The sequence below is a fragment of the Biomphalaria glabrata genome, chromosome 13 (assembly GCF_947242115.1).
Source record: "Biomphalaria glabrata chromosome 13, xgBioGlab47.1, whole genome shotgun sequence".
In the NCBI taxonomy this organism is placed as follows: Eukaryota; Metazoa; Mollusca; class Gastropoda; family Planorbidae; genus Biomphalaria; species Biomphalaria glabrata.
In genome coordinates this window covers 34133873-34157471 of record NC_074723.1, presented here as the reverse complement: position 1 = coordinate 34157471, position 23599 = coordinate 34133873, and the positions used below count along the sequence as shown (strand labels likewise).

General features: G+C 36.7%; 2 protein-coding genes across 3 annotated transcripts in view; one reads left to right on the top strand and one right to left on the bottom strand.

Moving 5' to 3' along the window:
• Positions 1–328: 328 nt before the first annotated feature.
• Positions 329–20802, bottom strand: LOC106062878 (urease accessory protein UreG-like). Of its 2 annotated transcripts, XM_056008719.1 has the most exons (8): positions 20706–20802; positions 14401–14455; positions 13008–13162; positions 6859–6983; positions 5632–5728; positions 4612–4759; positions 3862–3965; positions 329–1498 (listed from the first exon to the last, which is right to left on the bottom strand). In XM_056008719.1, the coding sequence occupies exons 2-8, from the start codon at positions 14438–14440 to the stop codon at positions 1361–1363; spliced, it is 807 nt and encodes a 268-aa protein (XP_055864694.1). In that variant the 5' UTR covers positions 14441–14455; positions 20706–20802; the 3' UTR covers positions 329–1360. The 2 variants fall into 2 exon arrangements, with proteins under 2 accessions (XP_055864694.1, XP_055864693.1); XM_056008718.1 differs by lacking the exon at positions 20706–20802 and having other exon boundaries at positions 14401–14515.
• Positions 20803–20898: 96 nt separating this feature from the next.
• LOC106062876 (urease subunit alpha-like) overlaps positions 20899–23599 on the top strand; it is a 42958-nt gene continuing 40257 nt past the window's right edge. Inside the window, exon 1 of the mRNA XM_056008717.1 lies at positions 20899–21041. The gene's annotated coding sequence lies outside the window, so the exon portion shown is untranslated. The remainder of the gene's footprint in view (positions 21042–23599) is intronic.

Sequence of the window (23599 nt, the reverse complement as noted above, 5' to 3'; positions counted from 1 at the left end):
ACATGAACACAAACATCTACCCACTATGCAACTTAGATTGTACTTAAGAAAGATTTACGCTATAAAACCAAGAGTGAACTTTACCTTTGAAAGAGTTACATTAGTTACATATATGTTTATATATTCTGCATGAGTTATCCCATATTCTGCCCTACAATACATACGCACACACCATATCATGTTACAAAGATTAGTTTATGATAAGCATATCTGTAAAAAAAATGCTGTTCAATTTAATTTATCAATCAGTGATAGAGTTTAAAGTAAGAAAGTAAATAACAAAATAATATGAATATAGGTATGTTATATAGAAGATTTGCAAAAACTTCAGTAAAACAAGCTTTTTGAGTCATGTAGCTATCCGGCTCCAGCTCCGGCCGAATATCTAATTGTACTATCCGGTTATATCCGGCTCCGGCCGGATATCAAAAAGTACTATCCGGTGCACCCCTACTAGATACAGAGACTAGATACAGAGACTAGATACAGAGACTAGACACAGAGAATAGATACAAAGACTAGATACAGAGACTAGACAGAGAGACTAGATAAAGAGACTAGATATAGAGGCTAGATACAGAGACTAGATACAGAGACTAGATACAGAGACTAGACACAGAGAATAGATACATAGACTAGATACAGAGACTAGATACAGAGACTAGATACAGAGGCTAGACACAGAGGCTAGATACAGAGACTAGATACAGAGACTAGATACAGAGACTAGACACAGAGACTAGATACAGAGACTAGATACAGAGACTAGACACAGAGACTAGATACAGAGACTAGATACAGAGACTAGATACAGAGACTAGACACAGAGACTAGATACAGAGACTAGATACAGAGACTAGACACAGAGACTAGATACAGAGACTAGATACAGAGACTAGACACAGAGACTTGATACAGAGACTAGATTGAGAGACTAGATACAGATACTAGATACAGAGACTAGATACAGAGACAAGACTGAGAGGCCAGATTGAGAGACTAGACAGAGAGACTAGATACAGAGACTAGATACAGAGACTAGATACAGAGACTAGATACAGAGACTAGATACGTAATAATAGTATAGTTACATAGAAACAGATACGGCGAATCAGATACAAAGAAGAACTGGTTACTAAAGAAAAGTTACAAATAACCTGTTATAGAAGTCTAGTTACAGAAGCCTAATTACAGATCATTGATTACAGATAATTAATTACAAATGACTACCACAGATGACATATTATAAAATACATGTGACAGATGGAAAGTTGTATATATAGTTTACTGAAGACTAGCTTCAGAATTCGAGATTCAAAAAACGTGTTTCAGATGTCAGGTTTCATTTGGTGAATACAGTTTATTGACTAAGCTTCTGTTGTAATTCTTTGGCCTTGAAGATATGGCTTGCTACTTCCTGAACGCCGATGCCGTTTTTGGCTTGTGTGAGAACCACTGGCCCATCGTGACGCATTCGGTTGGCATCTGTGACCATCACCTGTTTGATAAAAATAATATTGAAAAGCTGTAATTTTGTTTCTCTGTATGCCAGGAAAAGTGAATTTTTAGGTGATTAATGAAATACATCTTAAGCATGGTTCAATATTTTATATATCGGTGGCTTAGCTTGGAATTTTTCATCATTTGGGGGCCGGGGGCTTGACCTCTTTGGGGGGCCCTGCATTTTGCGTAATATTTAATGTAAAAAAACAACAACCGGCAAGTGGGCGCCATGATGACCTGCTAAACACTGTCAAAAAATAAACCTAAACTATAACTCGATGGCTATATTACAAGATCCTTAAGGTTCGCAAAGACCTTAGTTTTGGGAGCTGTACCATAAAAAAGAAGAGAGGCAGACAGAGAAAGCGATGGGAAGACAACATAAAAGAATGAGCGAGCCTGCCATTGAAGGAGATTCTATCCAAGAAAAAAGACATGAGGAAAGGAGAAAGACTGGACAGATCATTGGGGGGGGGGTGCCCCAAATGTTCATCGACATTAAAGGGATAGGTTAAGGTGAAGGTGATTTTAAATATTTCTTGACTTTCCTCCACACTGTCACGTGAGATCGCCATCACTGAAAGATGCAGTAGATCTAGTAGTCTAGATCAGCGGTTCTCAACCTTTTAAGCTCGGCGACCCCTTTTTACAATCCCCTACTCTGCCGCGACCCCCTCCCCTCTCACACACACATACAGCAATAGAAGAATAGACAGAAACAATCCATGTTTTCGATGGTCTTAGGCGACCCCTGGCAAATTCTCTATCGACCCCAACGGGGTCGCGATCCACAGGTTGAGAACCCCTGGTCTAGATAGAGCTTAAGTTAATGACTTACAAAATAAAAGTTTGTGCAATCAACTGGTCAATGAAATTGTACATAAGTTGGATTTTGAACAAATTGGTCCCAAGAGTTTTAATATAAAGACAACAATTTTCGAACAATTATTTACGTTCAAAAAGTCTAGAGATGTTTCAGGTAGAACTGTAGTCCAAATGGTACAACAGCTGGGAACTTTGTAGCACGGGACGGGAAGTCGGGAAAGTTCTCAAACGCCCAAACAGAAAAGACGAGTGGAGGCAGTTAGACAGAAAGAAGCAAGCAATCTTGGCACGATTCCGCACTGGACACTGTCCGATAGGAGGCTTACTTCTCTAGGATCCAGGAAAATCACGATCCCAGATGTCGACACTGCCACGCAGAAGACGAGACCATGGAGCACAACCTCTACGAATGCAGGATGCACAGAAACACATTCAAAGATACGACTAGTCTTGAAACAGATAGAACTGGTGCATGCGGGGGTCTCGCTCTGTACGGAGACAGGCAGACCCTAAAGAACACTGCCAGATACAAGGACCGTGCTGTAAGGGACTAATCCCAGTACGGGGCCTTAGTGCATCTAGGCTTACAAATGGTAGAGCTGTTTGGAGAAAAAAGGTCCAATTCTTTTAAAAAGAAGCAGGAATAAGAGATATAACTCTTCAATTAGGCTACCCAAGCTTCGAAGGGCTACTCACATTTAATAGTTAAAAACGTGTTGCTCGTACATATGTTAATTGTATCTTATAGATATGTTAATTAAAAAGGCTAGATATATTATTTGCATCATCATGACACGTAAAGTGCAACTGTGTAATAGACTAAAACAACGCGAGCTTCAATAAACACAATGATTTTATTCGTCCTTCTTTATGCTCTTTACTCCAGCCACTTGTTCTCTTAAACTGCCTTCCTTTTACACACAGTCCCTGACACACTACTGTTCACTCAAGCATGTACACTCAAGGTCCACTGGTCATTTCATACATAGGCACACACACTGCACTACCAGCCACGCAAAACACATACACTTACTATCACAAACTGCTATATATATTTTGTAATTGCAAGCTATGTTCAATGCTTCCGCAATATATGTCAATAGCATCTGCTAGATAGGTGAACTGCAATTTGCCAGATATGCTGCTTTTTACTAGGTATGTAGATTGGTAGTACTTGTGTTAATTGCAGTTGCTGTACATACTAAATGCAAGTGCTACATATGTTAATTTTAACTGCTAGGTATGTTACTTGCAATTACTAAATTTGTTTAAGTAGACAGCACGCTGTTATGTGGTCTGCAAGATATGTAAAATAGAAGTATCTATTCATTTCTGCTTATCATTTTGCTAATCATTTTGCTAACGCTTGTTACTTCCAATATTTCTGTGAAAAAAATAAAAAAGAACGGTTCTGTTATCTTACTTTGCACTACATAAAATATTGTGAAATTTTTCCGTTGTTTTAGGTAAAATGAATTTTAAAAATCTGTTAATTTACGTTGTACTAATGTATTAAGTGTCGTTTGTCAGTACCTGAAGACTGGCGCCAACTGCGTCTGCAAGATCTGTTTTGTTGATGACCAGAAGGTCACTTTGAGTCACGCCTGGTCCACCTTTTCTTGGAATTTTGTCACCACCTAAAAGTTACATAATGTATAAGTCGCAGCTAAGGTGCTGTTTTCTATTTATAACTGGCATACTACAATATTAAAAGATTATCGGAATGGTGCTTGTTTGCATTTAATTATTAATGGAAACCTTTCAAGAATAAATGTCTAGACATTTTGATTGCTATTGTATAGCGAAACGTTCATGCTTCTATTATGTTTTGTAAAATGTTTGACATGTTTCGGATGTTCCTTCAGGGTTGAAGATAGTTTACTTCCTAGTCCAAACCTCCCGCAGGACGACGGGGGATGGGAGCGGGCAGGATTTGAACCCTCGACAATCGATAAATCCGAACGACTGTCCAGCGCCCAAACCGCACGACCAGGCAGCCATCGTTTCTGTCCCACCTTTTTAGTGGAAGGGACTGTATATGTAAGAATTTTTCCATTCTGCTTTAAAGGTAGTTTTGCAATGTCATATATATCCTTGGGTACTACCATTGATATATACGATAAGTGTAACCAATCTGTTCATTTCACTAAACCAGACAGTGGTAAAATAAGTTTCCATATCTTAACATTCGTAACGTAGTACACAAGAAATACAAATAAATGTTTTAATTCTAATTTAAAATAAGATTGATGCTGATGTTTAAATAAATTGTTGTTTTTTTACCTGCTACATCAATGACATAGATGATGAAATCTGCCAGCTCTCTTGAAAAGTTTGCTGCTAAATTATCTCCTCCTGACTCAATAAAGATGACATCAGGATTATATTTTTGAGTTAGCTCCCTTACCTCTGCCATATTCATTGAATAATCCTATAGGGGAAAAGACGGAAAGAGTCCACTGTTTATTTTAAACCACATTCGAATGTAATTTACTACACTAAACTTGTGTGTTGGAGAGTGTTTAATCAGATTTTTAACTGGAAATTGTATATGCCTGTATACGTTTTTATAATTAAATGCTTAGACATATATTATATTAGTATAAATCAACAAACCAAAATTACACAACGAAAAGTAGCATGCTAGAAAGAAACGGATTTAAACCAGAAATACTTCAGATATTGATCGCTAGTAAATGGCTACCGAGTCTCATCGAACAGCATAGTCTTAGACCTGGAATCCATTTACATATCTGACATGCGTGTAAGTGGTCGAGTCACCTGGATAAACGTCGAGTCCGAATGAAACGAATATCTTCAATTTATTTCTCCACCTTGGGCAGAAGATACGAAGGGTCAGATATCGCCCGCACAAAGAACGTCGAGTATCACTGACATACACTTTTAGCACCCATTATTCATAAGGCTTGTCTTCGAGCCCGAAGATTAATGATGAGTACAGTAATTTCCCGTGGCTGCGCAGCCCCAGCTGTGACCTGCATATTTTGCCACATCCAGGGCAAGCATAACCATTGTCCGCAGGTGGTCGATTTAGATTTTTAGCACCCATTATTACTAAGATAAAAAAGACTTCTATTACTAGTCGGGTTTTTATGAACAAAACTTCAAGTGTGATATAATGTTTGCTGGCTTTATCAACCTAAGTTTATAATATATTATTTATCAGATGGTTTGAGTGTAGAGCCAAGGTCTGAATAAGGAATTTTTGTTTACTCGTAAGACGTAAATATATTTTTTAAGGAAAGTCTTTAGCTTATTAGATAAGAAAACTGTTTAACTGACCTCTCTGATGGCGGCGTGAGGACATCCTCCCGTTTCCACGGCCCTCATCCTTTCGGCTTCTAAAGCGTTGTGTTTGTTTAGAAACTCCCAGTCTTCTCTGGACAATGAAACAACACAACACAATACACAAATATAATACTTGAAAGAAGTTGAGAGAATTTATTTACGTTTCTCATGCGATTTGGGCCATCATTACAGAATCATTGTAACGCTAATATTCCATGCATTCTATATATCAGTATCAGTATTTATAGATAATGATGTAATGTCCAAGCATACTAGAAAAAAGGATGAATGAAAATGTAACGGTGCCTGGTGATTACAGATGCCCAACCTGTGACCGCAGCTGTGTATCAAGGATTGGCCTCTTTAGTCACACAAGAACTTGCTAAAGGAAAATATCTTCTCTCGAGACGTAAAATAAAACAGAATATACAAATGTATATCAAAGATTTTGTGAGGTGGTTATAAATCAACAGAAATCCTATTCAGATCATACTAACATCAAGGAAATGAAAAGTATTATGAATACATTACGGCAGAAATCGAAGCACTCATTCATGAGAAGTGGTTAATGTCCTGGAAGGAATCCGACAGAGCACATAGTGTCTGGCAGCATATGAGTCACCCAGATCGCGACGATCCGTGGTGGTGGTTAAGGAGGTCAGAACAAGCAATCATTGCACAGTTTAGGACGGAACATGTTGGGGCATACTTTACCCGGTTCTGCACGAACTTTGACTCCCGATGCCGTCACTTTAGACAGAGCGTCGAAACAGTGTCGCACGTCTTGTACGAGTGTCCCCAGCTCCGCGAGCTAAGGGGGGACCTGTCTGAGCAGTCACTTGACTTGTATGGTAGCTATGAGGCATTACGCCGAACGGCCTAGTTTCTTGCCAGAGCTTTACGGGAGGATTGAGTCCTTCCTGCTGTTTTTTCAATAGGAGTTCATCTCACTATCTTTCATTAGAAATTATCTTCTCAGAGTGGAGTTATAGCCAACCAGGATTTTGTTTCCGCAAGGAGGGGGAACTTGGGAAGGGGGGGGAACTTGGCAAGGAGGGGGAACTTGGCCGGGTAAAAATGTTTTTCTTTTTAAATTTAACATTCATTAGTTTTTAAAAGCAAAATAATTGCTAATGTGAGGATCCTGCTGATTTTTAAAGGAGGAATTTAATAATAATAATAATAAAACAACTTGTTTTAGCTTATGACGTTTCTACATACTTTGTGAAAATATCGTTAGTGACGACGCAGACTCCATAGTCATCTCTCAACAGCTGACAGAGGGCTAGGACAAGAGCAGTCTTTCCAGACCCCACAGGCCCACCTACTCCTACTGTGAAGCCTCTCTGTAGAGATAATGAACACTTTGTTAAAAGTGGGATTACAATTATTATTATTACTATAGCTTTTATTTAGCGCTACTTTCATGCTTATAGCACGCTCAGAGCGCTATGGTCCAATCTCATTTGTAGACCTGAGCGGGGAGGGAGTATTTGGGAGTATTTTTCCGTGCTGCCTTTAGGAGCTCAGTAGACACAACTCTGCACGGAGTCGGGTGTCGAACCGTAAGCGCATAATCTTAACCTCTCGACCACACTCCCCACTAAATAAGAGCTTTGTTGGTGGTTGATAGCTGTGAAGAAACAAGTCCTTTTACGTTGACAGTGCCTTTTAATTGTGGAACATTTTAACAAAACACATATACACGGCAACGTTGTATCCAGATACCCAACTTCACTCGCTGACTTCCTCTCTCTCTCTCTTGTTTACACACTCGTCACTTCCCGCAAGTCCCCTAACTCTCCGATACCCAACACTTGACCATGTGTCACGGTTGACCACACACAGCAACCGTGTCACAACAATAGCTACGCGAAGATGGTGTTGAACAAGCTGATGAGAGTCTGTTGATTGAAATGTTATTAATTACTATCGAGAGTTCTTAAATGTCCAAACCAAAAACAGAACGAATGATAGAAAATCAGTAAATCCGGAATTTTAGAACTCAAAACTTGATTACAGGAAGATGGGGCACAGTCCAACTCGCCACGTTACAACATCCGGTCTCTTCGTCCGTAAATCTGTCTCTCAACTTTTCTGTTCTACCTTTTTAAATGTTATGTCACGTGACAAAGAAAATACTCCATTTAATCCGTCTTCTTCGCGTCTTACTATTAAGTCCTAACAGGATTTCTAAAATGTACTTTATAGCAAAAAATTGCACCTATTAAATATTGAAAAATAGGGTCAGGGTGTTGCTAAAATCCGGCTCTGGTCATACCTGAACTGAGCTCCTAATGACAGACATTTTTATTAAAATAATAAATTCGTCAAATATTTTATTTTAATTTGCAAAATTTCTTTCCTTGCCTCGCACTAGTCAAACTGCCCACAAGGTTGAGACATTGTTGGTCAGTGTTCAGACCTTCTCTATCAAATGGTCTCGGCCAGCAGCTGTTCTTAGCAGGATGTCAAGAGAGAGGCCGCGCCATTCCTCTACGTTATCCATGATAAAGACACATGACCTTGACCTAACAAGTAAGACAACTGGTTTCACGCAAGTAAGGGTTAATCTCCCCTTGTTGGACGATTCACTGTGATATATGTGGCAGTTTCTAGAGCAGTTTAATCTAGACCAGTGATTCCCAAAGTGGTCTATATAGACCCCCAGGGGTCTATGAAGACTTCCAATGGGTCTACGAAAGTGAAAAATATAATTGGGGGTCTATGAGATGTCCACGGGGGTCTACGATAGTTGATTTAATTTAAGCGGGTTGTGACTTTAATTTTACATCCCATTAACGTAATTCTTTCATACACTAATATATGATTTGTACCTTAATTAATCATTTAAATATTTATCCTGCTATTCAAACAAAAAAATTGTTGTATTTAATTTATATACTTTTTTTTTAAATAGCTTAATTTATTCATATGTAACTAATGTTTAACAAAAAGAAATATGGGTTGTACAGCAATGATTATTTAAAATTGGGATTCCTTCCTTCCTTAATAAACAAGCGGTTGCCTTTTTATGACGATATGACTGGAGCATCATCTGAGACAATGCCACCCTGTCACAATAGATACAGATTTGAAAAGCTTTCGAACACTCAAAGTTAATAATAGACCCACAAAATCTCTCTTCGACATCATATAGAGAAGTTGATGGTTTGTGAGAGTCTTACAATATCTCTTTACTTATAACAAAATACGGAAAACACAAAAGGTTAAACTGGTAATTTTACCAGCCGTTGTAGTTGTAAAAACTGTTTTACACAAACCTAATCTGATGTTATTAAAAGAATTTCATTAAGCAACAATACAGTTCAAGAGCACATCGGTGCCATGAATTATAAAATTAAAAGCTTCTTATGTAATTTTTTGCAAATGACATATATATTGTTTGGGATCAGCAGTGTCACAGGCTCTGACAGGGTGTAGCGCTGTGTGCTGAAAACTGCTTAAGGGTCGCCAGCTCCATATTTGTCCTGAGGGTTAACCCACGAAGCCTTTGGCCATGTTTGGGTTTAGCTGCAATGCAGCAGAGGTTTGAATTCAGTTTTCCATCAACTAGGTGGGTGACAAGCCAAGGCTAATGAGCCCTTCCTGCTCGAAGCGTACTGGTTTAGGCGCCAGTTACTCACTTTTGCCCCTTCTCCTGTTAGTAAAAATAGTTGAGCCAGACGTGAAAGATCAAGAGATACACTGGAGACTACTCTTTGCGAAAATTTTTACAATACCACTTAGGCAAATTAATTTATTAATTAATATTTAATGTTTGAATATCTACTTTATAGAACAACAAATTCCTATATGAAACATAATATCCATAGCAACGGATGCATATCCTGACAAAAACAAAACATTTCCAGCGCGTTTGGTTTAAATTTGAATTTTATGAATAAAAAATAATAGATCTCTATACATTTATTGTAGCTTTAAACTACTTTTAATCTCTTCACCTCACTACAGTTAGAAATAAGTTTTAAAAAAATGGCAATGAATTTGCAAAAAAAAATTGCAAATCAAGCAGGGGGTCTACCGAAAACCAGAAAACATGGCAAGGGGTCTACAAGACAAAAAAGTTTGGGAACCACTGATCTAGACACTATTCGTACATCTCAAGAAAACAGCGGAAAGCTACTAACCGCTGTATAGCGATTTTTAAAAAAAAAACTTATTTCAACTCCATTTGGCTAGCTATCTGCCTGGTACAAAGTTTGTTTCGCTCCATTCTTACTCTAGGATAAAGTTAAAACTTGGCACAATTATTTATTATCCCCCCCCCCCCCCGAAAAAAATAAATAAATATTAATCAATTAAATAGTTATTTGTAATTAATTAATTTCGTTTGATATTGAAAAAGGGAAATAAATATTACAATATAGAGATATGACTGTAAATGTGCATTTCTTTTCCTAATATAAGCTCTGTTTATATATTACATTATATATATATATATATATATAATTATAATAATAATAATAATAATCTTTATTATCGTAAGGAAATTTGTCTTACAATTTGTGCATTACACCAAACAAAAAACATTATAACTATAAGAAACCAAAGTGTACATTCACACCAGACTCACTCATAATTTACATGTGACAAAGTTTATACCAGATTGTTCTTATTTAATGATTTGATTGCCAGGGGAACAAAAGAGTGTTTGTGTCTGTTTGTCTTTGCTATCGGTGTCTTGTATCTCTTTTGTGATGGTAAAATCACAAAATCCTGACACAAAGGGTGATTCTTTATTTCGAGGATCTTGTTAGCTTTTTTATAGATGTTTGTCTCAAACAACTGCCCAAACGGGGTTTGTTTTTTGCCATTGATTTTGCCAGCAGCATTTAGGATTCTATAAAGTTTATTTTTATTTTTAATGCTCAGATTGCTATACCAGGCAGTGATATTGAAACTTAAAATATTGCAGATGTGAGCGTGATAAAACATAGCCAAGGCCTTTTCGCTAACATTAAACGAGGACAGTTTTCTTAGTAATCGTAATCTTTGCTGCCCTTTTTTGCTGGTATAATCAGTATTTGCAGTAAAATTTAGTTTATTGTCTAGGATAGTACCAAGGTATTTAAAGGTTTGCACAATATCAATAGTCTCTCCATCTACAGAAACAATATTATTTTCCTTCTTGTCCCTACGAAAATCGATTATCATTTCTTTGGTTGTTTTTTTTACATTTAATAATAAAAAAATATCTTTACAATATTTTTCAATGTGTTCTATTTCTTTGAAATACTCATTTACGTCTGAGCTCTCTGAGAGCAGGGCAAGAAGAGCCGCATCATCAGCGAATTTTGTGAAGGAGCAACAAGAACTTTCGGATTGAAAATCATTGGTGTACAAAATGAACCACAATGGCGATGTCACAGCCCCCTGGGGCGCCCCTGTGTTAACTATGCGTTCATTAGATATGACATTGTTTACCCTAACCCTCTGAGCTCTCTGGGTCAAAAACATATATTCATTACTCCGTGTGATTGTGTTAGTGAATTGGTTGAAATCTTTGGCAACTCATGGAGACAGTATGTCGAGAGGAAAAAAAATTGAAACAAAGTGTGTGTGTGTGTGTATCTGTATTGTCAGTGAGTGTAAGAGAGAATGATTTAGTCAACATACAAAATAAACAACGGAGAGAAAGACAGTGAAATGAAACAAATAGAGACATAGAAATAAGAAAATAAAATAAGCTTGGTTAAAGAGAACAGGCAGAGAGATAGAGAGAAAGGAAAGAGATAGGGGTTAGAGAGTGAGTGAACGAAAGAAATAGATTGCTATGGATAGACAAAAAATGGGGGTGGGAGAGAGAGAAAGATGAGAATAAACGAAATACAAAAAGAAAGGAAAAAAATATGGAGCGATAGAAAAAAGAGACACAAAGAGAAAAAGAGACACAAAGAGAAAAAGAGACACAAAGAGAAAAAGAGACACAAAAAGAAAAAGAGACACAAGAGAAAAAGAGACACAAAGAGAAAAAGAGACACAAAGAGAAAAAAACACAAAAAGAAAAAGAGACACAAAGAGAAAAAGAGACACAAAGAGAAAAAGACACACAAAAAGAAAAAGAGACACAAAGAGAAAAAGAGACACAAAGAGAAAAAGAGACACAAAGAGAAAAAGAGACACAAAGAGAAAAAGAGACACAAAGAGAAAAAGAGACACACAGAAAATAAGACAAAAAGAAAAAAAGAGACAGAAAAAAAAAACCCTCTAATATGAAGAAATATGAAGAAATACAGAGAGTAGCAGAAAAAGTGAGTTGTGGAAAAAGAGTGATCAGATAAAAGTGATAGTAATTCGAATGTAGATAAACAAGCAGAATATTACTGAAAAAAAATATTAACAAATAATAAAATTATCTAAGGGAAGAGTTTAAATATTGCAGCCACATGTCTCAATATTGTAAATTTTATTTCCTCTTTAAATGCCTAACACAATTAGGACACTTCAGGTCAAAGGAATAAAAAGTAAAGTAGCATTAATACATTAAAAAAAATTGAACTATAATTTACAAATAGAAAATAAAACCTAATAACATTTTTAGAAAGACAAAATGATAGAGACACATTTCTTATTCCATACGCCAGGACAAATTTGTAAAAGTGCTCCTTTTTCTCTAGTGTGGTGCCATTAAAAAATAGTATGGGTTGCCTGAATCAGCCAGGAAAACCAATGACTTATCAGAGTTTAAAAGATTGATTAACATACATGACTAAATTGACACATGAATGCGTATGACGTAATTATCTGTTTTCTTTGAAGTAACGTCTGCTATCTATAAGTTAAAAAGATACGTTACTAGAATTTAATCAACTAGTTGATTGGTCTAAATTAATTCATGTTTTATTAGGAACAATGAATATTTGGGAAAAGTTTTAACTTTATGAACTCAGCAATGGTGTGTAGATTAACATTTTCAGAATCTATATCAGACAGACCTAGAGACAGAATGAGTTGATATAATCTGCATACTAAATATTTATTACAATAAAGTACACAATTTAAAAAAAGAAATTATCATTGCCAAATTAAAATAAGAAATGCTTAACTTTGTCGAAAATTCTGCCTTAATTTTTTTTTTATTCTGTCTATTGTAAAAACAAAATAAAGGATAAAAAACATTACAAATACTTTTTTGTTTTATAAAGACAACACTTCTATTACAGAAAAATATCCTGAAGGTTCCATGAAGTTGTAACTTGAATAGAGGTATTGTAATAAAAAAAAATCTTCCAATGAGGTGTTTTCTGAACATGGGTCGTTTAAAATTAAAAAAAAAACAACACTTACTATTAAAAAAAAAAATAATGAAATTATACTTTTTGTATATGACATATAGGGACAATGACCTGATTCCAGTCAGTTCTGTACATAGGCAGGTCACGTTGGTCGAAGAGTCCAGGGCCATCGGGCAGATCATGGGTGTGGGTGTGTCCGTGGTCATGTGAATGGCTGTGTCCACCATTTGAATGACCCGAGTGTTCGGACCTGATACCCAGACTGCCTGGTGAATAAATGTAACAATACAAGCTCATTAGTTCAAGGAAATACAATCGAGACCAAAAGTTATAAAAAAAAATCCTCACCAGATTTGGCTTCGCCAGATTTGGCTTTACCAGATTTGGCTTTGCCAGATTTGGCTTTACCAGATTTGGCTTTGCCAGATTTGGCGCTGATATGGACAACTATGTTCTAAATTTATATAGCCTACACTACAAAAAAAAAAAAGAGACTTCATCATATTCACTCTATCTCTCTTGTTCGTTTAGTGGGCTCTCTTTCAATGGCAAGGATTTAAAATAATACATTAGCGTGCACGATAAATCCAGCATTCATAAGTAGCTTACGCTAATACCAAACCGCAAAGCGAGAGTGTCTGAAAATTTGTGAAATTTTGTCTGGTACTAATTCTATATATATATCTCTCTCTGTCTCTGCATTTCCCTCTGTCTCTGACTTTCTGTCAATGACTGTCTGCCTCTGCCTCTCTCTCTCTCTGTCTCTGCCTCCTCTCGCTGTGTCTCTGACTATCTTTCTGCCTCTCTGACTCTCGCTGTGTCTCTGACTATGTTTCTGCCTCTCTCTCTCTCTCTCTCTCTCTCTATCTGCTTCTCCTTCTGCCTCTGACTCTCTGTCTCTGTGTCTGTGTCTCTGCCTCTCTTTCTGTCTCTATTTCTATCTCTCTGTCTCTATCTCTGTCTCTATTTCTCTCTATATATATCTCTCTCTATTTCTCTATCTCTGTGTCTCTATTTCTCTCTCTCTCTCTATATATATATATATATCTTTCTCTGTCTCTTTCTCTTTCTCTATCTCACTGTCTCTATATCTCTGTCTATATCTTTCTGTCTATGCCGCTCTCTCCCTGTCTCTGCCTACATCTCTCTCTCTCTCTCTGTGTCTGACTCTCTGTCTCTGTCTGTCTCTCTGTCTCCCGATGCCTGATCATTGGGTGAGCGCTCTGGACTCTGAAATAGTGTTTTCTATGCTCCCGGCCTCACCCTCCTCCCACTGCTTTCTCCCGTTGTCCTGCGGTTGCTTTGGCCTAGGATGTAATTATCTTTAAAGTGACCATCATCGAACCACGATGGACGAACTATATACTATATATATCCTCAACACAACAATGATGTCTCTTCCATCTGCTTCTTTTATCTATGTCATATTCACTGTATACTCTACTACATTCATAACAGGTACGATATAAGAACAACAAGTAAGTAAATATAAGTATACATTTACCTTTAATGAACTTAAAGCCTGGAGTTGAATGCGAACCCATCTTCTACGTAAATTTCTGAAAGTATTAGTGTAATTTAAAAGTTATATTAATTTTAAAAAAATGTCATTATCTTTCGTTTCTTTACAAGATTCAAAGATTCCAAGCAAGTAAGGTTCCGTTTATTTCCCATGGCAGCACAGGTGTTCGCTAAATTAGCATAAAGACTCAAATTATGCAGATGCCAATAGGATACGACACTTTATAGGTCAATCCTCTCTCTCTCTCGTAAACAGGGGTATTGCCCTTGTGCCAGGGTTTCTATATTCTATCAGCAATGCTATATCGATTTAAAAAAAAAAAAAATAACTGTAATGAAAAAAACGTCCCCAGGGTCTATGCCCGTACTAGTCGCCCAGGAAGCTGTATGGATGTTAAAATTTGCATCCGAAATGCGAATATATTTATATATATATATATATAAAAGTCAATTAGGATGATATTAATCTTACCTGAAGTATTTGACGACAATTAATTAACGAGGGTGTCAATTGTCAAGTAAAACGACCAATGACCTTTACTTATCAATTAGCGACGTTTACTTTTCAGAGAAGACAATGAAGTATCCCTACTCCCCCCATTTTATGCCTGGTACCCATTTTTTTTTTTTAAACGAGTCTTTGAATCCAGAAGTTTGAAATTCTACTGCTTTCCTGGATTCTAGCTCTATATTACTCGCTTAGAAAGCCAAATGTTTTAGCACTAGGCTATGTTCCTTCATATAAGATATAATAAATAAGGCTCGCTTAGAAAGCCAAATGTTTATGCACTAGGATATGTTCCTTCATATAAGATATAATAAATAAGGCTCGCTTAGAAAGCCAAATGTTTATGCACTAGGCTATGTTCCTTCATATAAGATATAATAAATAAGGCTCGCTTAGAAAGCCAAATGTTTTAGCACTAGGCTATGTTCCTTCATATAAGATATAATAAATAAGGCTCGCTTAGAAAGCCAAATGTTTTAGCACTAGGCTATGTTCCTTCATATAAGATATAATAAATAAGGCTCGCTTAGAAAGCCAAATGTTTTAGCACTAGGCTATGTTCCTTCATATAAGATATAATAAATATTACGACATTTCGAAGTGCATACCACACGGCCGTTGTCTTATGGATATTGCGTAATCTCCACTCAGATATCATTCCTTTTTAATTGAGTGCTTTATTCGTTTCACATGTTTTTTTTATTAAATATGATATTTCAGTATGACAGTTCGAGCTTCTGACCTTTGAACTCCTAAACAAAGATGTCCTCATTTCGAAGCGCATACCGGAATAACTGTATCCTGTACAAGTGATATGTCACAACTTTCCCTTTGTATGAGGGGAAGCAACCAAAAAAGAGGTTAATGATTTAGGAAGATGGCCGAGAAATAAGATGAATAAATTAATATAATTAAACCAAGAGAAGCATAAGTGTATAAATTAAGAGAATGTCAGAGAATCTCTACCACCTGATGATTCATTGAACGAATTAATACGATAGCTCTACTTTCGGGACACCAAATCGCCATTAGCTCGTGATCTCATTGTTATCATCTGTCACGTGATAATAACAATAAACAGTACTTTTACTTGACGAGAAACAATAGTTTATTTCATGGGAGTAGCCAGAGGGGGTAGGGTTCAAACCTCCCCCCTTCCGAAATGAAACCCCCCTACCCCCCCCCCCCCCCCGCAGGGAGGGGGAGATCGAAATTTAGTGACTGGATTTTTGCTTTGATTCTATTCATTTTAGGTGAGATTTTAATACTAAACCATCACTTGCCCCAGCGCAGCCAAGGGGGTTTTGAGTTTAAAACCCACTACCAGGGGGCTTTGCAGTCATATTACCATCTTCTATAAAACAAAACCAAAAAAGAAAAAAGAATGCAAACGACAATCCCCAAATTCCAAAAGCATAGCTCAGAAAAATTTTGATTTTAAACCTCACTCCGAAATTTACTTCAATATAAGACTATCCATAAGACTATCCATAAGACTATCCATAAGACTATCCATAAGACTATCCATAAGACTATCCATACATCAGTCACCAGATTCTATAAGCGTAGCCAAGAGGGGTTTGTGTTTAAATCCCCCCTCCCCTCTCTCTTTTAATGACCGACACAAATCCACAAAACAGAAGGGATCAGAGAGTGAAAGATTCGATACACAAATGCAATTAAATAACAATAATTAGTAGTCAAGATGTAATGTGGCATACATAACTATTGTATTAGCCTCAATTCGTTTTAATTAGGTAATAAGTAAATAAAGTACAGTTCCCCTTTCAGGGTGTGTGGTGCTGGTTAGTTTAATTAACATGTACTGTGTGTTTGGTGCTGGTTAGTTTAATTAACATGTACTGTGTGTGTGGTGCTGGTTAGTTTAATTAACATGTACTGTGTGTGTGGTGCTGGTTTGTTTAATTAACATGTACTGTGTGTGTGGTGCTGGTTAGTTTAATTAACATGTACCGTGTGTGTGGTGCTGGTTAGTTTAATTAACATGTACTGTGTGTTTGGTGCTGGTTAGTTTAATTAACATGTACTGTGTGTGTGGTGCTGGTTAGTTTAATTAACATGTACTGTGTGTGTGGTGCTGGTTAGTTTAATTAACATGTACTGTGTGTGTGGTGCTGGTTAGTTTATTTAACATGTACTGTGTGGTGGTGCTGGTTAGTTTAATTAACATGTACTGTGTGTGTGGTGCTGGTTAGTTTAATTAACATATACTGTGTGTGTGGTGCTGGTTAGTTTAATTAACATGTACTGTGTGGTGGTGCTGGTTAGTTTAATTAACATGTACTGTGTGTGTGGTGCTGGTTAGTTTAATTAACATGTACTGTGTGGTGGTGCTGGTTAGTTTATTTAACATGTACTGTGTGGTGGTGCTGGTTAGTTTATTTAACATGTACTGTGTGTGGTGGTGCTGTCATATATTAATGCATTTATCTGCTGGGGTGGGTAACTTGGTTAATTAAGAGCTTCCCACCTTGACATGTAAACATCATCGCAGATGAAGGAATGAAGAAAGGTGAACGAATGATGTAGATTACAGTCGGAGGTCAGAAACAGGACAACGCGCTTTTATTGTAGTTTTTTTTACTGGAGCTTCTACCAAACAACCACATGTAACCCGATTCTTTCTAATGGTCGGTCATTGTACCCGGGCACAGTAACCTTCTCCTTCGAGCCACGGTAGCTACTCCACAGGTCAAGTAGTACGCGTACTGTTACAGTAATGGGAAATAACTCTATAACTTCACCAAAGTATTGAAACACTAATGGCTACTATTTTGCCATCTATAATTAACTCTTTGTCTCCCAACTGACGATACCAACGTTGATTCCACCAGAATGTGGTCAATAATTAAGGAGAGAAAGAGTTAAGATTATTTTCTCGTGTCAGAGTCATGGTAAATCAAGTCGCTATTTTCGTGCGACAGATTATTTTTGGCAAACCACGAAATGATGTTGATTTGTAAACTTTTACCTGTACCTAAAAAAAAAGTCAACGAACTCAATTCTTCACTGTGGTGGCAGTTGTAAACATTTCAGGCTACGAGTTTAGTAAACAAAGAAACGTAACTCTCGATGAGCCATTAAATCTCCAATGCTATAAGACAGGACAGTGCCGGATTTTAGTAAGTAGAGGCCCTAGGTAAGATTTTCTTAGTGGAGACCCTGCCTTCAAGCTTCAATATCAAAGCACCTAAAAAAATTAATAAATCTAAAAGCATGAGAATATTTTCTTATAAAATACAGACGTTACTTCAAAAAAAGGGAAGATGATTTCGTCCATCGCGTCATGCATGTAGACATTCATATTAACCAATGACTTAAATTGTGCCAAGTCATTGGTTTTCCTGGCTGGCTCAGGCACTCCATTCCATGCTCTAATAGCACTAGGGAAGAAGGATCATTTGTACAAATTTGTCCTAGCCTAAGGAACGAGGCATGTGCCTTTATCTTTCTGTCTTTCTGAGTATCTTATTAGATTTTGTTTTTGTATTTGAAGATTATGGTTCAGTGTTTTTTTTTAAATATAATTGCTAGTTTTGCTGGAAGAAGAAAGAAAAGAGCAGGATTAAATTTAATTAAGTTTCCATTTTTTAAATTGTTATATTATTCTACTTTATTTATTGTGTTCAAATCCCTCAGATATGGATAGGTGTCAGATGTAGGTGTCAGGAAAACTAAACGGTATATGGCCTGAATAACCGACAAAAAAAAATAGTCATGATGCAAAAAAAAGAAGAGAGCGCCCCCCCCCCCAAATATATGTGAAATGAGAAGGCCCCTTTTAAGGGAATGGACCTGTGCGGTAAAATAATCTTGCTCTGTCGTTAAAATGTAATAATTTGGATTTTGTCGTAAAAAACTAAATGACCGCAAACTTAAAATGCAGAATAGCGAGGGACTTTATTTTACTCCTGTGGGAAATGTATCATTAAGTTTATACGAGATTTCATGTGACGTATTTTAAAGTCATTAAGTGCTTTATCGCTGCTTTTCAGACTATTTAAACTTGGTTAGACCAATATCAAAATATGCGTCCTCTGTTTGGGACCCCTTAACTCAAGAGAATATAAGGAAAATAAAATAAATTGAGCTAAAAGTTTACAGCTAATCGATATTCACAAGATTTGTAAGAATATAAGCACTACATTTAAAGGCACTTCAGGATAGGAGACTTAAAAGTAATGTAACAATAATAGTTAATACCTTGAACCATAAAGTATTTAATAAAAAAAAAGAAAAAGAAAATTGTCAGAAAAACACAAAGATAAAGACATTTCTTATTCCAATGACTAGGACAAAGTCATACAAGTGATCTTTCTTCTCTAGTGCTATTAGGACAGGTTGCCCAAATCAGCCAGGAAAAGCTATGGCTTAAGAGTATTAGAACTCCAATTAATAAGTACGACTAGATTAAGACATAGATATGAGAAGGACGTAATTATATAACTTTAATTTTTAAGAAACGTCTTTCAATTATAAGATAAAGACGTCTTTAAATGATGTCATTCGTTTCTCTGTAAACTGAATTCGCTGCGATTATATCGTAAAAAGGAAACTGTCAATGGATACATTGTCTGCGTTTTTTTTTATTAACCTCCTAGATTCAATGGCACTTTAATAGTATCTTATTCTTCTTCTTCTCAAACTGTCAGGTAGAGTTGAGCCTTCGGCTCTTAGAACTCTAGGCCAGAAAAAGTGAACAAGAGCTCCCTCTCACCGGCCTGAATGAAAACAGTGTACACTGTTTAAACTGTTTTGTCTGGCGGGTGGGTCAGACAATTCATAGTATAAAATGATAAGGATTAAAGAAGATATATGTTTTAGTCAGGCGATATGCTTTTCAGTCTATCGTCGCTATGGTCCGTTAATTCAAGACCTTCCCGCGCTATGGTCCGTTAATTCAAGACCTTCCCGCGCTATGGTCCGTTAATTCAAGACCTGCCCGCGCTATGGTCCGTTAATTCAAGACCTTCCCGCGCTATGGTCCGTTAATTCAAGACCTCCCCGCGCTATGGTCCGTTAATTCAAGACCTGCCCGCGCTATGGTCCGTTAATTCAAGACCTTCCCGCGCTATGGACCGTTAATTCAAGACCTGCCCGCGCTATGGTCCGTTAATTCAAGACCTGCCCGCGCTATGGTCCGTTAATTCAAGACCTGCCCGCGCTATGGTCCGTTAATTCAAGACCTGCCCACTTGAGTTTTGAACGTAAAGTCCTTTTTAGAAGAAAACGCCCAAAATTAGAAAAAAAAAAAAAAACATTTTTTGCCATCTTATCTTATCTTATAAAATGCAGACGTTTCTTCAGAAAAGAAGAAGATAACGTCCTACGCGTGGTGCATCTAGTCATGCCTTTTTAACCAATGACTTAAATTCTGCCAAGTCACTGGTTTTCCTGGCTAGCTCAGGCAACCCATTCCATGCTCTAATAACACTGGTACATATTTGTCCTAGCATATGGAATAATGAATGTGCCTTCATCTTTGTGTCTTTCAGAGTATTTAATTCGATTTTGTTTTTGTATTTGAAGATTATGCTTCAGTGTTTTATGTATGATTGCTACTTTACTTTTGAGTCTTCTGTCCTGAAGGCTTTCTAAATTTAGTGATTTTACTAAAGGTGTTTCTTTAGTTTTAGCACATCTAGCAATACTAGAAAACAAGAAAAGAATTGCCAATTTTAAGCTAAATAATACTCTAGCAATGTCAAGAATATGGTACTATAGATTTATTTTCTTTTATTATAATAATTAGTACTTACCACTAGAGGGAAAAAAAAACACGTCACCAAGCAACACACAAAACTACACACTAAAATATGATTAATAGTACACTTTCTTGATCTGTGTTTTTTAAAATATTTTATTTGACCTGGCTTGTGTGACCTTAAGTCCAATTCTGGACAGAGTTAACTAATGACAAACCACCTTTCTCGTCCCACTTCACACCAGAGGAGCTTTCGCGGGGTCCGTCAACCTGACACGTGGAGTTCACCAAGCCTCGTTGTGATGCGTGTCTTACTCTGCGGATAGTATAATTGTTAAGGACTCGGCTTTTGCTAAATTAATCCAAGCTATTTTCACGTTTAACTGAATAGGTAAGTGATTATAACTAGTTAAAAACTAGCTAATTTTGGGGTTTTGCAAATTAAAATGGCTGCCCGGTACTGTCGTCTTGATGGTTTCTGGTTCAAACCCTTGGCCACGCTATCGTTTGCAGGATCGGATTTAGAATAGATAAGGCCCTAAACTATTTACGACATTAAACGTTTTAAGGCAATTTTTATTTTGTCTTCCTCCAATAAAATAATTTAAAAATTTCCCTAAAATCATATTTGGTAACCCTCGAATAGCAGGGGCTCTAGACTATTGCTTATGATGCCTATAGTTACCTTTTGCAGTGATACTTTGCCGTCTTGCAGAAGGCCTAGAACATAATGGTTTCTTAAGGATGTTCGAAAAATCTTTTAAACTGTTTGGATCTGAAGATATATTGTAAAAAACTTAAACCTGCCTAATTACGATGGATAATGGCAGCGAGCAGAACCTGTACCTGGAAACAACTAAACCATCCTCCTGTTACACATTTACTGGTTATCTATAACGTAATTATTTTCATTTGCTTTTAAATTTATTATTTTCATATTTCACTTAACTATATAGACGAGACCAGACAGGCTTGTATTCATAACTTACTTATATCTAGTCCACCAAATTCCTCCTGAGCTCACTGCAATGCTGTTTGGCTTCAATCTTGGTTTGATGATAGGTTGACATATGAAAGCCGGTGGAAAAATGTCAGATTAATAATGTTCTTTTGGACCTCCATACAATGGCGCTGAACACACGCCTCATCCGCAACGTGTTGACTAAGTGATGTCCAGGAACATTCTTTGTATTAATTAGCCTAGTTATAAGTATATAGTGTTGGACGTAACAACAACAGAACAATGAAGATTCACGCTGATCTGTCCACTAGGAAACGCACCAACAAAAAACATTTAGCATTGTATTTTACGAGATTTTTTAGGCTTCCAGGCTTCCATGTAAACTGAAGGCGGCTGCCTTCGGAAGAATCCTGTTTCATCTTTTGGCATGTGAGGACATGTATATTACATGTGTTCGTACATGTGTCTACAACTCTACAACAGAGAACAACAGCCATGGTGTCTCCAGCCTGAAAATAGGACTACGAAATGAACAATAAACAATTTTTTGACATAGAATGTTACTTGTCGTGAGAGACTATGAAATTTGTTCTCCTTGATTTTGTCGATGGAAAACCTTTTGAACTACTAAAAAAAAAAAGCAAAGGCGAGCATGGCATGTGTATTATTTTCCTTATGCAATTAGTAGTACTGGCAGTGACAGCGAGTATCTATTATTTCAAGATATTAGAAAAAAAATCATGCACATCTTTTTCCTCCTTAATCCTAAAAGAATTTTCATTTCCATAAAAACATACATGGACCATTTTCATTCGTTTCAAATCTTAATCGATTTATGTATGCATCGATTCTCAAAAATATAGTATTGTTTATATTTTTTTGTGTGCATTATAAATATACATGACAACATAAATTATTACACTGGAGGGCGCGATGGCTGAGTGGTTAAGCTCTTGGTTTCGAAACGAAGGGCGCATATGGTCCTGTGTTTGAATCTCGATGAAGCCTGGGATTTTGAATTTTGGGATTTTTATGTTGCCTCTTACTCTAATGGGTATCTGACATTAGTTGGGGAAATGTGACACCCTGCTCGTTAGCTGCTGGCCAAAGAAACAGATGATCTCAACATCATCTGCCCCATAGATCGCAAGGTCTGAAAGGGGAAACTTTTTAACTCTTTCTCTCCGTAATTATTTTCAACGTTCCGATGGAATCATTCATTTTGCTCATTTGTGTTTCAGTTGTTAAACTTCAATAATTTTTTTTATATGTCATTAGGAAATGCTAAATTAGGCATATATTTATAGAAGAATGCATGCTCTTTTTATAGAACACAAATTAAAGTTTATAAAACCAAAAAATTAATTTAATGTAATAGGGTCAAACCAACGTTGGTATCGTCAGTTAGGAGTGAAAGAGTTAGATTATCGAAATGCGTATTGTATACTCAATGTAGACCCTTAGGATGTTTATGAATAGCCCAAGGCTAGCACGGCGACCAACAGCCTTTACTTTTCCTTAACTAATGCCAGGCACCCATTAGAGCTGTGTGGACTCAGAAGAGCCCTAAAGATCCCCCAAATATAAAATTCCAGTATTTACCATAATTCGAAACCGGAAACCTCAGGATTGGAAGCCAAATAAATAGTACTCAAAAAAGAAAAATTGCAAATACTTATTTTATGTTTGTATCTCCAACTTGCTTAGTACGAGCGGACAACCGCTAAAAACAGTTTTATATATATATTTTTTTCTAATTATAATAAAAAGAGTGTCCAAGGGCTTCAGCGTCAGATGACCTTTACATCATCCGCCAAGTAGACCGCATGCTCTGAAAGGGGAACTTTCCTTTTATTTTAGGGCCTACTATTTATTTGTAAGCGTATTTATACCTAAAAGACAATAAAAACAATAGATTTTATTATAATTTAGCAATTATCTTAGATTTTGTTTCTTTTGCTGCTAATTGAAATTCCTGTTTAATAACA